The 16,966-nt window shown below is 42.6% G+C and overlaps 1 protein-coding gene across 1 annotated transcript; it reads left to right on the forward strand.

Annotated features, from left to right (window-relative positions):
• Positions 1 to 280: 280 nt before the first annotated feature.
• Positions 281 to 13,273, forward strand: C5H2orf80 (chromosome 5 C2orf80 homolog). Its single transcript, XM_049773308.1, has 8 exons — positions 281 to 360; positions 2,541 to 2,622; positions 4,647 to 4,729; positions 7,632 to 7,719; positions 8,265 to 8,336; positions 9,950 to 10,037; positions 10,354 to 10,477; positions 13,060 to 13,273. Exons 1-7 carry the CDS (start codon positions 320 to 322, stop codon positions 10,437 to 10,439), a joined length of 540 nt encoding a protein of 179 aa, XP_049629265.1. The 5' UTR covers positions 281 to 319; the 3' UTR covers positions 10,440 to 10,477; positions 13,060 to 13,273.
• The last annotated feature ends 3,693 nt before the right edge of the window (positions 13,274 to 16,966 follow it).

Genomic DNA, 16,966 nt, shown 5'->3' on the forward strand with positions numbered 1-16,966 from the left:
GTTACAAAAACACCCACACTATGAATGTCCTGGGCACTTTGGAGATAGAAGAATAAAATAAATGCTGGGCACCTCCTACACCCACCCCCTAAATACAGCTGGAAACCAGCTACTAGCTGGATGCCCCAGCAGGTGCTTCCCCTGAGCTCCCTTCCAGGACCAAGAACTCCATGACTGGTATTTGCAGTGACAACATCCTTAGCTACAATTCGCCGGATTTGCTGCTTGGCTGGTCTCCGAAAGAGGCTGCATCCCCCTCCCCTCAAGGATGTCAGGGGTACAAGCTCCAGCCACCTGCTCAGCAGATCAGCCTTTTGTCATGGAGAGAAGGCTCCTAAAGAAGGAAATCCAGAAGCTCCTGTAAGTCTCAGCCAGCAGCATGGTGCTCAGTACACTGGGCAGCTGTAGGTCTCAGACTAGAGGGTCTGGGCATGGTGGAGGGGAAGGTTAGCGAGAAAGGTTGAGAAAGAGGCTCTCAGGGTGATGGAGGGAGCAGCTGCCCAGCCTGTCTCTTACAGGAAATCAATCCCTCATAGAGGGGTAAAGCAGGAGGCAGAGTCATCTCAAGGATTTTTCTGCCACCAGCCTCACTTTAGGGCATCTGCATGCCTGAGCCTGAGAGCTGAGCCCACAGCCTCACCAGCAGTGCCAAGCTGGGCAGTTTCTTAACAACCCCACCAGCAGATGGTCTTGGGGAGATTTCCAGAAAATGTACCCCCAGGCCCATCATTTAAACTGCCTCCTTACTGTCTTCTAACAAATGAAATAGTTTGTGTCCTTTTTGGGGCATCACTGGAATTTTGAAACATCTTTTTCTTTATTTTTTGGAGGTAGTGGTAGAGGAAGGCACCACAGTAGTGTTTAGGAGACCAGAGGCCCATCTTGGCTCCATTAGCCAAATAGCCTGGCAGTCAGTACTGGGGCCATGAATGAGTGAAGGCCAAGCCCTGTGATACTGGGGACCCCTAGGGTCACTCTGGCTATGTGGGGTTGGGGGAGGCCCTATAGGGTCATTCCTATGATGCTGGGAGCGGGGTGGTTAGGATGCCAGAGCTATGGACCAGGGATGCTTGGAGATCTCAGGGTACCAGGACCAGGCCAAGTTCTACATATATCACAGCAGTAGGTTCTCCCCAGTTCTATCTTTTCTTTACATTTATTTGAACAAAGTGAATGTCCACTTTTTCTATAGATTTTTTTTTCTCCTGTGGTAACTTTTCTTTGACTTGGTACTTTGTTGAGTTTAAATAAAGCCACGGATCATACAAAGGGGAAGGGGAGAGATTATTTCACCTGTATGCTGGGCACAATGGGAAACAAACTTTTTATTAAAGTACTCGTCATAGACCCCTATCAAGTGGACTATCTCTACCAAGTTAGAAAATAACTTGTTTTGTTTGTTTTGGGGTCAGACCTGGCAGCCCTCAGGTGTTACACCTAGCTCTGTGCTCAGAAATTGTTCCTGGCATGCTCAGGAGGCCATATGGGATGCTGGGGATCAAACTCAGGTCAGCTGCATGCAAGAAGCACTTTGGGACCAGAGTTTGCCTTGCACATGGCCGACCCTGGAAGGACCAGGCTTTGATTCCTGGCAACCCATATGGCCTCCTGAGCCTGCCAGGAGCAACTTCTGAGCACAGATCCAAGAGGAAGACCCTGAGTACCGTTGGGTGGCCCCAAAACAAACAACAACAACAAACATTTGGCCCACTGCCCTCTGTTGCTGGGGATGAGCAATGAATATATGCACACATGCATGTGCACACACGTTCACACATACAGTCACATGCATACATGCACACATAGTCTTAAGGCCACACTACGCAACTCTCAGGGCTAACTCCTGGTTCTGTGCTCAAGAATCACTCCTACAGTGGTCAGGGAACCATATATGTTGCCAAGGGTCAAAGCCCAGTTGGCCACATGCAAGGCAAGACCCTCCTGCCTGTTCTGTTTCTCCATCCCCCAGCTTCGGGATTTTATCCCAATCTTTGAGAGCATCACAAAGATCGAGAATAAATCCTCCTTAGGACTGGAATGTTGTGACAGGCATGTATCTGATTTTATAGCCAAAGAAAACATTCAAACTACTTTAAGTGAAATATTTGAGAATCACAAAGCAAAACGGCAATATTTTTTTTTTACATCAGTCTAGAAAAACATAATGACTCCGGAGGCTGCTGGAAGCCAAAACAAATCCATCTTCCACATGGTATTTGCCTGAGGTGTGTGTTAGGAACCTTGGCGCCCCCAACTGGCCTTATACAAAACTGCAAAATTTGCACACCCACCTAAGAGACTCCAGAACCCAAGATCAGAGTTAAATGTTCAGCTCTGTGTGATTTATCTTACTAATGGCCAGACGTTTAAAATGTCCAGACTTGCAAAATACCATTTAAATCCCAAAGAGGCAATAACTCAGCTGCTATGATCAGCTCTGGGTGTGAATGAAGGAGGGAGGGACCAGGGGTGAGAGACTCTCTGAGGACTGAGTTCCCATGACCTTCCCAGTGGTTCAATGCTGCTTTCTTGCTTTTAAGGGGAGATTATATTGGCATCAGACTTCGGGAAAATGAATTTGACCCAAAAGGAAGAAGGCAACTCACCTTTCTAGATGATATGGTAAAGAATGCTGTGCTGATGCGGGTCACCTTTGTGTTATTTGTGTATTAGAACACAAGCAAGAACCTAGTAGTAAGAGACAAGAACAGACCTTGTTAACTCTCAGAATGTCTCTCTTCCTTGTTCTCCATTCTAAGATATTGTTCATATGGTCTTTTCAATTTATTAAATCGCAGCAGAAAACATGAGAAAACAAAATTTACGAGACTTTGGCTATTTGCTAGTAAGAGAAAAGATGAAAAAATAAAAATTCATGCAAGATTAGATTTTACATACATGTTGACATTTGTTGTGGATAATAGGAGTTATTACATTGGTTCTCAGATGTAATAATACACTTTACCTTTAGCATAGATGGATGAAAAGTATTAATGAATTGAACAATCCTAAAATCCTAAAATGACACAAATGTCATTATTCTTGTTGACCCTCGGGTTCATGTTCTGTAATGAAAGTTCACGTTAATTAAAAAATAAATTGCAAAGATATAATTGAAAAGAAATGAGTGACCCTTCCACACTTTTATGTTTGCCTATTTACAACTCCTACTCTAATAAGAAAGAAAGGTAATTTTTCCTCCCCAGCTCAAACTCCAAACCTCTGATTTTCCTGGAGCTGAATAACCTGTTAAATCCTGGAAGTCTAAAGTATTAACACTATATGCAAGTATTAAAATTATTAGGTGAGTACTTCTAAAATTTTGATGAGGCCTTATTACTAGAGTTTTGATTTGTGAGGCCTGGAAATGTGCATTTCTGATGAACAAACCATGACTGATGATTCAAGCATCAAATATTGGATTAAATGTAAACAACTGATCTTGGCTGCGTCCCCTGTCACTTTATCTCCTGTGTTCTCTCTCTTTCTCATTTTCTCTCTCTCTCACACACACAAACATCTCTCCATCTCTGCCCTTTTCATTTTTCATTCACTTTCAGTTTGGTACAGTGCCTGGAGGAAAGAAATTATTAACTTAGAAACATTAGCTTTATAATCCAACCCAAACAGAAACACAAAACCACCTTGTCCTTTTCTGGGGTCAGGCCTACAGAGGAGAGAATTAATGTTTTGATATAGAAATCATGAATATCTTTAGAAGTGTTCAGAAGAAGGAGGTCAATAGGACAGGAATAATGTCAGAGTTGTTCCTCAGCTCTTCATTATAAATGAGACCCTTGGCTCATCACTTTTTTCCATCTCCCTCAGCCCTCTGCTCAGCCTGGCCCCCTCCCAAGTCCCCTGTCACCTACTGACATCTCCCTGCTCAGCAAGGTCCAGCTCTGAGGAGTGTCCTCTCTGAGGCTCCCAAAAATCCTCCATAACACTTCATGGGGCACTCCCTTTCTCTGCACCCCCTGGAGAACACTGAAGTTCTACCCCAGACTGCAAAGCGCTCTGTGCTTCTCTCTTCCCCTTATTGTCTTGAAATTGTAGGGAACCAGAGGCTACTCACCTGAGGATATACCGCCAATTGTTGAGAATTCCTAGGTTTGTTCACAGATCACAAATCCCTAATGCTCAGTTTAGTATTCTTTGGAAAGGGACCGGAGAGATAGCATGGAGGCAAGGCGGAAAAATTTATTCCTTCTTTTTTTACCCACACATTAAAAACAACAACAACAACAACAATCTGCTATAGCAAAGAGTAGTAGTAAGGAGAGTACTTGCTTTACATGCAGCCAAACCAGTTTCAATCTCCAGCATCCCATATGGCTCCCTGAGCCTACCCAGAGTGATCCCTTGTGCAGAGCCAGGAGTCACCCCTGAATATCACCAGGTGTGGCTGAAATAAAACAAAAGTAAAACAAAAGCAAGGAACAAGATCCTGTAGCAAAAACAACAACAACAAACAAACAAACAACCAAAAAAACAAAGCCCGAGCCCTAAATCTCTTGGTACTAGACATACTTACTACTGTGGACACGATAAAATAACAGATTAGGCCTAGAAATGCCTCATCACTGTCAGTGCTGGAGAGTGTGGAGACCAGGGTCTAAATAGGTTCTTTGCTCTACCGAACCCAGGCTCACTGCGACTTAGCCCTCAGCGTGGCTCTTCAGTGGCTGGACGGCTCTGAGGACTTGAGTTGGCCGGAGTGGGAGAAAGTGTAAGTTGGACGAGTTGCTACCCTTTGGTAATGTGTGACTATGTGTAATGATAACCTTAATGGCGGAAGTTTCTCTTTGGCACTTCCCATGAGTTTTGTGGATAAGAGTAGCTATTACATTGGTGCTCACACATAATAATACCCTTTACCTTTAGCATAGATGGAGGAAAAATATTAATGATTTGAACAATACTAAAATCCTTTGTGTCATTTTTTTATTTGTTTTTGTTTTGGGTCACACCCATCAGCACTCAGGGGTTACTCCTGGCTCTAGGCTCAGAAATCTCTCCTGGCAGGCTTGGGGGACCATATGGGATGCCGGGATTCGAACCACCATCCTTCTGCATGCAAGGGAAATTACTTACCTCCATGCTATCTCTCTGGCCCCAGTGTGTCATTATTTTTGTTGAATCTTGGGCTCATATTCTGTAATGAAAGTTCACATTAATTAAAAAATAAATCGCGAAGATATGATTGAAAAAAAATTGGGGCCGGAATGGTGGTGCAAGCGGTAAGGCATCTGCTTTGCCCACGCTAGTCTAGGATGGAAAGCGGTTTGATTCCCCCAACCCCCAAGGTCCCATATGGTTCCGCAAGCCAGGAATGATTTTTGAGTGAATATCCAGGAGTAACCCCTGAGCGTCACTGGTGTGGCCCCCCTCCAAAAAAAAGAAATGAGTTGGGGGCCAGAGGGATAGCACAGCGATAGGGCATTTGCTTTGCATGCTGTCAATCTGCAACACACCCTGGTTCAATTCTTGGCATCCCACATGATCCCCTGAGCCTGCCAGGAGTGATTTCTGGGTGCAGAGCCAAGAGTAACCCCTAAGCACTGTTGAGTGTGACCCAAAAACAAAAAAAGAAAAGAAATGAAATGAAATTAATAACCTTTCCACATTTTATGTTTGCCTTTCTTTTTATTTTTATTTTTTTGGTTTTTGGGTCACACCCGGCAGTGACCATATGGGATGCAGGGATTCGAACCATCATCTGTCCTGGGTTGGCTACAAACAAAGCAAATGCCCTAACACTGTGCTATCTCTCTGGCTTCTCTGTTTGCCTAGTTTATGTTTGCCTATTTACTGTTCTTATTCTAATAAGGAGGAATGGATTTTTCCCCAGCTCAACCCCCACCCCCTGATTTCCCTGGAGCTGAATAACCAGTTAAACACTGGTAATCTAGAAACATTTCATCTCAGAGTTGAAAACATGACAGTTGAGGACATTTCTCTTGTAGAGAACCCAAGAAAACATACACTTGTCCACCTGAGAACATTATATTGCTTTTCACATAGTTGTCATCTTTGCAATTGAGTTTCTGTTGAATGAAGGTCTTTCTTGAATAGGAAGGTTTGCTCTGGAAGGAGGATGGTCTTTCTCGAATACATGTCTTATCACTTAAAAGGCTGATTATGGGGAGAAAGCCTGGACTTTTCCTGGACCCCATTTTGTCAGCATTTATTCATCTAAACCAAGCTGTCTGAGTCAGATTGCTTGACTCATTTACAGCATTCTTGGCATTTTTGAAAGTGTGTAAATGAGACTTACTCAAGTGAGATGAAGGTGAAATGAATGAGACCTAGGTTGAATGGCTCATTCCAGAACTTCTTCAGTCTCGTGTTCTTGGGACACACACCTGGTTCTGGGTGGTTGTGTAAGTTAAGTTTAGTTATGATAAGCTGAAAGTCCATTTTGGAAGACTCCAACCAAGGCAAAAAGAGAGGAAGGTATTTATTGTCTCCACACCTGAAAAGCCCCTAAGTGGGATTGTATAAGCATAGATCATTCAACACTCAACCCTGCACTGAACTTACACCTGGATTCTATTATCTCTGTCTGGACATTGTTCACAGTAGCAGTCCACTTTAGCACAATGTTTAGTGCTGAAGAGAATGAATTTAAAATCACAAAATTGGGGCCCTTAGAGATAGCACAGCAGCGTTTGCCTTGCAAGCAGCCGATCCAGGACCAAAGGTGGTTGGTTCAAATCCCTGTGTCCCATATGGTCCCCCATGCCTGCCAGGAGCTATTTCTGAGGAGACAGCCAGGAGTAACCCCTGAGCAACGCCGGGTGTGGCCCAAAACCCCCCCCAAAAAATCACAAAATTGGGGCCGGAGAGAGCATGGAGGTAGGGCATTTGCCTTGCATGCAGAAGGACAGTGGTTCGAACCCCGGCATCCCATATGGTCCCCTGAGCCTGCCAGGAGCGATTTCTGAGTGTAGAGCCAGGAGTAACCCCTGAACACTGCCGAGTGTGACCCAAAAACAAAAACAAAAACAAAAGAAATCACAAAATTACAAGGACTGCAGTTAAAGCACTTGCCAGAAATGCAGCTAACCCTGGTTCCATTTCTGGCACTGTGTAGGTTCCTCTGAGCACTGCCAAGAGTGATCCCTAAACACAGCTTAAGCCTCTGAGAAGCACTGGGTATGGCCCAACATGGTCCCTCCCCAAATCACAAAATCTCTCAGTTTTGTCTCTGGGACTGTTTACCTTGGCTTTTCTGGGTGGGAGAAGATGCTGACTTCATCAATTGTATCTTCCAGAAGGTGGTTGAGATCTGGAGAGGTCGACAGGCTTGCGGGGGCAGGGTCAGGCTGTCCCTCTCCTCCTCCCCTATAACCACTGTCACAGAAGGGAAAAGGTTAGCAAAATTATTCACCAATCTTCCTACTTGGCGAATTTTTGTTAGTTGCAACAACCCGGATAAGTGAGAGCCACTGAATCACCACCACTGGAAATTTTAAAATCTGAGGTGTGAACTTTATTGAGGGCTGATCAGTCATATCAAGTTTGTAAGAAAGTGGCTTGTCATCAATCTGGATTGATGTCACAGTCACAGGAGATGTCTGTGAGAATATGAATGCACCTTGATTCTTGTTTGCTCATATCCCCCTCAGGAGAACGCTGCTTTGTGACAAATCTATTTATCCAAACAACAGAGAGCGAAAAGCAATGATTCTATCATCTTATGCTGGGATCCTACTGGTAAGGAAAAAGGCACTTTAAAGAATGAAAATTTGAAGTCTACATTTTAGTATCAATTAATATTTTCAATAAAAGTTTATGATTTGCTAATATAAATTGCTTGTTTTAAAAATCTAATAGCAACACTTCTATATTTATTGTTAATTAAAATAAAAAAATAAATACTTAGAGTCTGCAGACTGAGTTATCAATTTATCAGAAGCTATTCATTTAGCATCCACATTACCAAGATACACTTAAGCTATGAGCTTCCTTACATACTACTACTACTATTAATAATAATAATAATAATAATAATAATAATAAACTGTGGGGCTGGAGAGATAGCACAGTAGTTGGGCATTTGCCTGTACACAGTCAACCCAGGATGGATGGTAGTTTGATTCCCAGCATACATATGGTCCCCTGCACCTGCCAGGGGCGATTTCTGAGTGCAGAGGCAGGAGTAACCCCTGAGCACCACCGAGTGTGACCCAAAACCAAACCAAACAAGCAAACAAATGAACCACAGTGCACTAATATATTTTTGCTGTTCTTGATAACAGAATAACATCCCGATTGAAGAAGTCTTTAAAATTTATGGAGCTGATTCTTCTGCCACTTCTGGTACCACTAAGGTAATGGTAGCTTGAGACAATTGATATAAGGATTTTTAACAGAAAGTTTATTTATTTGATTGCTTTATACTTTTCTTTTAAGACATGAAAAAAATATTTTGGGGTGCTGGTGGGAAGTGTGAACCACAGCTGGCAGTGTTTAGGGATGGTTTCTGACTCTGCTTGAACTGAGCTCTGCTCACGCTCAGGGAACATATACAGTGCTCAAACGTAATATATACAGGGATTAAACTTAGATTGATCACATGTCAGTGAAGAGCCTTATCTTCTGGACCAGGGATCCTCAAATGCGGGTCACATGTGGCTTGCGAAGAGCATTTATCCAGCCCATCAGGTGTTTTGCTGCTGCTGTCTGTCCTTCTTAGCAGTCAGTTCCTCCTGGGCCCACAGTACTCATGTGTGGGATGTGCCCTGCACTCTCCGACTCCCTCCTGCTCTCTGCCTCTTGACTCCTGCTCAGTCTCCAGCACGGGTCTTCAAATTACAATCTCCAATGAAATACTATTAAGTTAGTTAATTTAACTTTATTTATTCTTTTTTTTTTAAATATTGCATTTGTTCCTGTTTTTTAACTTCAAAATAAGGTGGTTTTTTTTCTTTTTTTTTCTTTTTTTTTTTTTTTTGGTTTTTGGGTCACACCCAGCAGCACTCGGGTTACTCCTGACTCTATGCTCAGAAATCACTCCTGGCAGGCTCGGGGGACCATAGGAGATGCCAGGATTTGAACCACAGTCCTTCTGCATGCAAGGCAAATGCCCTACTTCCATGCATTCTCTCTGGCCCACTGCCTGCCTTTTTAATCATGGCCCCTGTGATTATGTGCCCCTGTGATATGTGCCCAATGAGAACCAGAGAAGAAGGATGAATGAGGAGATGGTCATGGCCTTGAGGAAGTTTCCAGTGGAATGCAGCAGACAGCTGATTTAATGGACTGTAAAAGCTTGCTCTACATGACAAAATGCAGATCATTCCCAGATCAAAGAGTTGATGATTCTTCCATATAAGAATGTTATGTATTTGTGTGTGAGAGAAAGATAGAGACAGAGAGAAACAGAGAAAGAGAGGGAGTTGGAAGTGCCATCAAAAGACAATAGAGGTGGGACAATAAAAGGGCACATTTTCTCGTTTTGTTTTCCTTCCAATGTATTTCCTTAATTGACATTTTTGATCATCACCAAGGATCAAAACAAAGTTTTTCATGCTTGGGTTTCAGGCATACACTGTTTCCTTCTCAATCTCTTCCCCAGTGTCCACTTCAAAGGGGCATATTTTCCCAGAAAAGATGAAATCTAATCTATAGCTCTAAGAAAATGGAGAGTTCTAGGCAGAAAAGACTTCAAGGACTTCTCCAATCTTGAAACCTCTTTCAGAACTATTTGAAGAGCATCCATATATGATGATAGTAGTTCTGGAGGGAGGAGAGTGAGTCCAGCCTCAGAGGAAGAGAAAAGATGTGAATGTCCCTGAACATACACACAACATGAGTTTTATTGGTGGGCTGTTGGGAATATATAAGGGTCATGGGTTGGCTCAACAGACCAAGTCTTATAATCAGTTGATGTAATGGGCCAAAGGCTGTGCAGCTTTTACAAGGAGGATGGTTTTTCTTTCAGGTTCCCAGTGCTCCACCTTTCCCTGTCTCTCTACATCCCTTCGCCATGTTAACAGCACCCAAGGCAGCAGAATATGCCCGCAAACAGAGTAAGTCTGTACACTTCCATTCACTGAGAGGAATTTAAGTAAAACCAGAAAGAATTCACAAACAAGTTTAAAGTTCTTGTGGTCATAAGCTATTTCTGATCGAATTTTGTTAAAAAGAACAATTTACTAAAAAAAAAAAAAAGAAGAAGAAGAAGAACAACCATTTACAACTTGATTCTCTCCATTCTTGACTTCAGGTATATCTTATATCTTTGGTGATAAGAACAAAGTGTTGTAGAAGAAAAAGAGTTAGTCTATGTGTGGGCTTATTTAAAAAACATTAATCTACTGATATGGCTCTCCTATTTGTCACTAGGTGTCAAGCTAAGAAGGGGAGCAATGAATAAAAATGTCACCAGCAATTCTACAAGGGAAGTTCAAGCCATGAAGTGGAAATCATAAAATCATCAAATATCTTTGGACACACAATCAAAATCAAAGTAGGTCTAAAACACAAGTTGAACCAGACTGATAGCAGATATTTGGGGAGTGGTGCAATAAGTCATTGGCAAAGCAGTGATTGTGGGTGGTGGGTGCAGTAGGTGTGGTTTTGGTAGGATGGGGGGTTGGCCCACCCTCCAGAGCTTGCAAGCTTTCGGATGTGTGGCTGATTTACCTTTGATTTTTTTCACATCTTGGTTTATGTCTCTTTTGAGAACAGAGTGAGTCTCTGGAGCTGACCCAGTGCAGACATGACTACTGCATTTGTAGGTGTGGTTTTGATTGCCAAGGCCTCCAGAATTACAAAAAGATGGGGCATGGGGCCAGGAAGGTGGCGCTGGAGGTAAGGTGTCTGCCTTGCAAGCGCTAGCGTAGGACCACGGTTCGGTCCCGCAGGGTCCCATATGGTCCCCCCAAGCCAGGGGCGATTTCTGAGCGCATAGCCAGGAGTAACCCCTGAGCGTCAAACAGGTGTGGCCCAAAAACCAAAAAACAAAACAAAACAAACAAACAAACAAAAAAAAAAGATGGGGCATGAAACCACAATCACTCTAAAAAAGTCCCTGTGGCATTAGCCTAAATACAGGCATACCTAGGTTTTGGTCAAATTGGTATCTCTATAGAGAGCCATCGAGGAGTGGTGAAGCAGAGCCATTGGTGAAGCAGCGATTGTGGGTGATGGAGGCAGCAGGCATGACTTCAGCAGGGTGGGAAATTGACACACCTCTTCTAGAATGCCAGCTTTCAGTGTGTGGTTAGTGTACTCTTAATGTTTCACAGCTTGGTTTACATGTTTTTTGAGAACAGAGTGAGTCTATCCAAAGTGCAATTTCATAAAATAATTGTCCTACTCTGCCTTGCCCCAGCCTAGGATCATGGATTAAGGCAACCAAGAACCAGCCTAGACTTGAGACTAGACTTAAAACTTAGAACTAGACTTTGAGACTCCAACACAAGAGGACTCAGGACTTTGGGCAAACTCAATGACCAAACTTTGCCTAAGGAGACAATTCAATGAAAATTAATGTAAAGATCAGCAAAACTCAAAAATGCTTTCTCTCTGCATAGCAATGAACATTGATCTGCCTGGAGATACCCAACCCAAGGTTCCTTGGAAAAGGGCAGATAACTTCCTCCCCAGGGCAAAGCCTCGAAGTTGTCACTTCCCAGATTAGGACATTCTCTTCTCTTCCCTATGTGCGGCTAGCTCCCTCTTGCAGCTGATGTTCTCTATTGTAGGTTTTCAGTTTCTTCTCTTTATGTTATGGTTCACTCCATTCTGAGTCTCCCACATTCCCATCTGAAAGGATAATCTCTACTTCAACAAGACAGTCTATCCGGAGGGTGTCTGCATCCCTTGGGAGGGTATGGCTATCCTTTATTCGTGGCCTTTCTTCTCCTCTCTCTGAAGAATCCCATATTTTCCTTAGAATTAGCATCTTCCTTCAAAAAAGCAATTTAAAAAAAAGATGGGCAAGATCAGCAGAGAGAGATAAATTCTAAGGGACAAGTGTGCAAAATAAAATACAAGAAGTTTTTGTTTGCTACTGTTTGGGTCACAGCCAGTAGTGCTCAGGGGTTACTCCTGGCAGGCTTGGGGGACCAGATGGGATGCCAGGAACGGAACAAACCCAGGTCAGTCGCATGCAAGGCAAATGCCCTACCCACTGTGATATTGCTCCAACTCCAAAAAGAAGTTTTCTTAAATGCTATTGCACACATGAATAATTATTTATTTATTTATTTATTTGTTGGTTTAGGGGCCAATCCAGCAGTGCTCAGGGTTTACTCCTGACTCTGCACTCAGAAATAGTTCTTGGCAGGCTTGGGGGACCATAAGGGATGTTGGGAATCAAACCCGGTCTGTCCTGAGTTGGCCACATGCAAGGCAAATGCCCTACCATTGTGCCAACACTCTGGCCCCTAATTCCTTATGTAAAGGTTGAACATACTGGTAAGTGAGAAAAGAGTCTTGGGGTAAAGTAAGGATTTGTGCATTTCATTTGTAAAATTTACTTTTAAATAGTGAATTCAATTTTAGTTTCCTAAATTTATGGATTTTGGTGCTATTTGCTTCTTATTTTTTGTTTGTATTTGAGCCAAACCTGACTATGTTCAAGTCTTACTCCTGGCTCTGAGCTCCTGTGTGAAATCACCCAACATGCAGTATTTCCAACCCTGGGTGAATGGGTTTGAAGCAGGGTAGCCTCAAGAATTAATAAACCAAGCCAGTCAGGAGAGAATCATGGAGTTGGTAGCTTCTCATCCCATGGTCTTTCCACCCACCAAGCCAAAATGAAACCTCTTTATTAACCAACCAGGAGAGGGAGGGTCAAGAGCCAGATGGACTTTTACAAGTCAAAGAGCTAGGTGAAAAGAAAGATGAAGAAGTTGGGGAAATGCCATTGCTCTGGGCAAAAGAAGTGTTAATAAACTAATACAGCTGATGCTATGGCCAGGTTGGTTGTGTGCATTTTATCTGACAGATGAACTTAATTCTGTTGAACCTGAAAAATTCATTTGTCTGTGTCCATGTTAAATTGTTATAGCTTATACCAAATTAATTGTTTTTATTCTGCAGGTCACCTAGGAAGCTGGAACTGCAGTGTGGACCTTAATAATAAAATCTCTGAGAGAGGAAAAGAAATACAACTATCAATAGCATCTTTTTTCTTTATAGTTAGCTTTGGATGTAAGCTACTCTGAAATATTCTTCGGTGTACTGGGCTTCTATTAAAAAGAAGTACACTGTATGACTGAGTCCTGGCATTTAACAAAGTGTGCATCTTATGCTCTTTCAGAGGACAAATGGTATTTCTGTCAGAGCTGGTCTTGGTAGCATGTTCCAAATATTAGTACTAAGTGGTGGAATAAGAAGCAGTTTACAAAGTCTCAACCCTAAATAAAAGTAATCTGTTGTGGCTGCCTTAACTTTATTCTCATATGGAAATATTTAAAAAACATTTTAATAAAACATTAATAGAAATTTTGGTACAAGTTTGTTGTTTTTGTTCCTGTTTTGTTTTCAGTAAAAAAATAAAATGTTCCAGGCTATGCTCTTTCAGGCTGTGCCTCTCCAAAATGCTGGGTAGGCACATCATTTGCTTTTAAATGCAGAGATCCTCAAACTCTTTAAAAAAAGGGACTAGTTCACTGTCCCTCAGACTATTGGAGAGCAGAACTATAGTTTAAAAAAGCTATGAACAAATTCCTATGCACACTGCACATATCTCATTTTGAAGTAAAAAAAAACTGGAACATGTACAATATTTAAAATGAAGAACAAGTAAAGTTAAATCAACAAATCTACTAATACTTCAATAGAAACTATGGGCCACTTTTGGCATAGTTTGAGGACCTATGTCAAAGACTTGGAGAAGAGTTGACAGAGAGGAGGGGAGGGGACTATAGCGATAGCACAGAAGGTAGGGAGTTTGCCTTGCCTGCAGCTGACCCAGGTTCAATCCCCAGCCTGCCAGGATTAACTTCTGAGTGCAGAGCCAGGAGAAACCCTGGAGCACTGTTGGGTGTGCTCCCTTCCAAAAAAAAAAAAATAAATGAGAAAGAGGGGTGTGAGAGAGTGTGGAATACATCCCACAAATGAATACTGCAATCCTGGGATGAGTTGGCTGCTAAGCAGGATGGGCAAAAACACCCAGCCAGCCGGAAAAATGTCCTTGGTGGGCTGCATGGGGTCCACAGGCCATAGTTTGGGAATTCCTGAACTAGAGAATTTTTTCTTGGCATGTTTTGGTGGCTTCTGAGCCATTCATGTTCTTCTATAACTCAACAGAAGTTCAGCAGTTGCCGATGGACTCCCGCCTTATGCCAGCAGTTTCATAAGCACAAACTTTTTCAAGGCTGCACACAAGAGGTGTTTCTGCAAAGCTGCAGAGGACAAGATATACACCATTGTCTCCGGTACTTGTGGTCATGTTGACTTCAAATACTCTCACAAGAGCTTGTCAGGACAACTAGGAAACCACAGGCAGAAGAAAGACTGTAGGTTCCAAGATAAGGGGAAGAGAGGAAGATCATAGCATGTACTTGCAGGTCAAAGCAAAGTACAGAGGCAGCATGTACAGGAGAAGATTTCTGTGCCAGCAGCCTGAACACTCCCACACAAGCCTCAGCTCTCTCCGAGAGAAGCCCCAAATCACAACTATTGCAGATTTGCGGGTTTGAATTAAGCTTTGTGCTTTGCAAACGCCTTTACAGAGAGATAGTACGGTGGGTAAGGGCCTTGCCTTGCACACAGTTAACCACAGTTAGATCCCTGGAGTGCCATAGGGTTCCCCCAGCCCACCAAGAATGATCCTTGAGTATAAAGCCAGAAGTAACCACTGAGCACATCCAGCTGTGCCCCCAAACAAACATACACTCTTTTCCTGGATAATTTCCTTAAGATTCATTATTACTTAGATTCTGATTGCTTTAAGTTAAAAAAAAATTCACATGTTTTCTGGGTACATGGTTCCTTAGCATGTGTAGCCACATCTCCCCTCCTGGTATGTGGATGTTCCTACTTACATGTTGGGTGTGTTCTCTGCCTTTGGAGAAGCCCGCACTCTGTCTCTTGAGCACATCACTTGTTATTCTCTCTCATCCTCTTCCTCCTCTTCCTCAGAATCTCTTATAAAACCTGTTTTTCAACCAGGGTTTTCTTTTCCTTTTCCTTCTTTTTTTGGGTTTTTGGTTCACACCCAGCAGGTGCAGGGGTTACTCCTGGCTTTATGCTCAGAAATCACGCATGGCAGGCTCAGGGGACCATATAAGATGCCAGGATTCGAACTACCATTCCTCTGCATGCAAGGCAAATGCCTTACCTCCATGCTATCTCTCCGGCCACAACCAGGGTTTTCTACACCATCACCAGGAGTCACCAGGGAAGGCTTTACTGAGGTCCTGGGATCTACTTACTCTAGTGAGGGTTCTTTTTTTTTTATTTAAACACCTTGATTACATACATGATTGTGTTTGGGTTTCAGTCATGTAAAGAACACCACCTATCACCAGTGCAACATTCCCATCACCAATGTCCCAAATCTCCCTCCACCCTACCCGACCCCCGCCTGTACTCTAAACAGGCTTTCCATTTCCCTCATACATTCTCATTATTAGGACAGTTCAAAATGTACTTATTTTTCTAACTAAACTCATCACTCTTTGTGGTGAGCTTCCTGAGGTGAGCTGGAACTTCCAGCTCTTTTCTCTTTTGTGTCTGAAAATTATTATTGCAAGAATGTCTTTCATTTTTCTTAAAACCCATAGATGAGTGAGACCATTCTGCATTTTTCTCTCTCTCTCTGACTTATTTCACTCAGCATAATAGATTCCGTGTACATCCATGTATAGGAAAATTTCATGACTTCATCTCTCCTGACAGCTGCATACTATTCCATTGTGTATATGTACCACAGTTTCTTTAGCCATTTGTCTGTTGAAGGGCATCTTGGTTGTTTCCAGAGTCTTGCTATGGTAAATAGTGCTGCAATTAATATAGGTGTAAGGAAGGGGTTTTTGTGTTGTATTTTTGTGTTCCTAGGGTATATTCCTAGGAGTGGTATAGCTGGATCATATGGGAGCTCGATTTCCAGTTTTTGGAGGAATCTCCATATCGCTTTTCATAAAGGTTGAACTAGACAGCATTCCCACCAGCAGTGGATAAGAGTTTCTTTCTCTCCACATCCCCGCCAACACTGTTTATTCTCATTCTTTGTGATGTGTGCCATTCTCTGTGGTGTGAGGTGGTATCTCATCGGTTCTTATGACACCCTAATGACTTGGTAACAGCAACAACCTGCTTTCAGGGAAGGGTTCTCTGCATTGCCACCTAATGGTGAGATGAAACCAGAAGACACTCCATGTCACACTGACTTCGACATTGGATCTATACAGAAACCAGGATCTCTAACGACAGAAACCTGATGGCTATAACCGTAATTGTGAAGAGCTTTTATTGGGACCACAGAGAAAGACTTTGGGGTTGGACACTTAATATGCCTGGAGCCTGAGTTGGGTCTTATGCCAGGATACTTCATGAGTAAGGTTTCCTTGTTTATAGGCCAAAGGTTTTTCATTTCATTTCTTTGTGTGTGTGTGTGTGTGTGAAATTTTTTTTATTTATTTTATTTAACCAACTTTATTACATACATGATTGTATTTGGGTTTCAGTCATGTAAAGAACACCACCCATCACCAGTGCAACATTCCCATCACCAATGTCCCAAATCTCCCTCCTCCCCACCCAACCCCCGCCTGTACTCTAGACAGGCTTTCTATTTCCCTCGTATATTCTCATTATTAGAATAGTTAAAAACGTAGTTATTTCTCTAACTAAACTCATCCCTGTTTGCAGTGAGTTTCATGAGGTGAGCTGGAACTTCCTGTTCTTTTCTCTTTTGTGTCTGAAAATTATTATTGCAAAAATGTCTTTCATTTTTCTTAAAACCCATAGATGAATGAGACCATTCTGCATCTTCCTCTCT

Source organism: Suncus etruscus, chromosome 5 (assembly GCF_024139225.1).
Source record: "Suncus etruscus isolate mSunEtr1 chromosome 5, mSunEtr1.pri.cur, whole genome shotgun sequence".
NCBI classification, from domain to species: domain Eukaryota; kingdom Metazoa; phylum Chordata; class Mammalia; order Eulipotyphla; family Soricidae; genus Suncus; species Suncus etruscus.

Bases quoted from the DNA above. Each gene is read 5' to 3' on its own strand.
- C5H2orf80 (XM_049773308.1), top strand. From the start codon at position 320: ATGGAGAGAAGGCTCCTAAAGAAGGAAATCCAGAAGCTCCT. The intron at 4,730-7,631 runs GTAAGTTGGACG...TATCCCCCTCAG, and splicing joins TGGCCGGAGTGGGAGAAAGT to GAGAACGCTGCTTTGTGACA. The intron at 8,337-9,949 runs GTAATGGTAGCT...TTTTTCTTTCAG, and splicing joins CCACTTCTGGTACCACTAAG to GTTCCCAGTGCTCCACCTTT.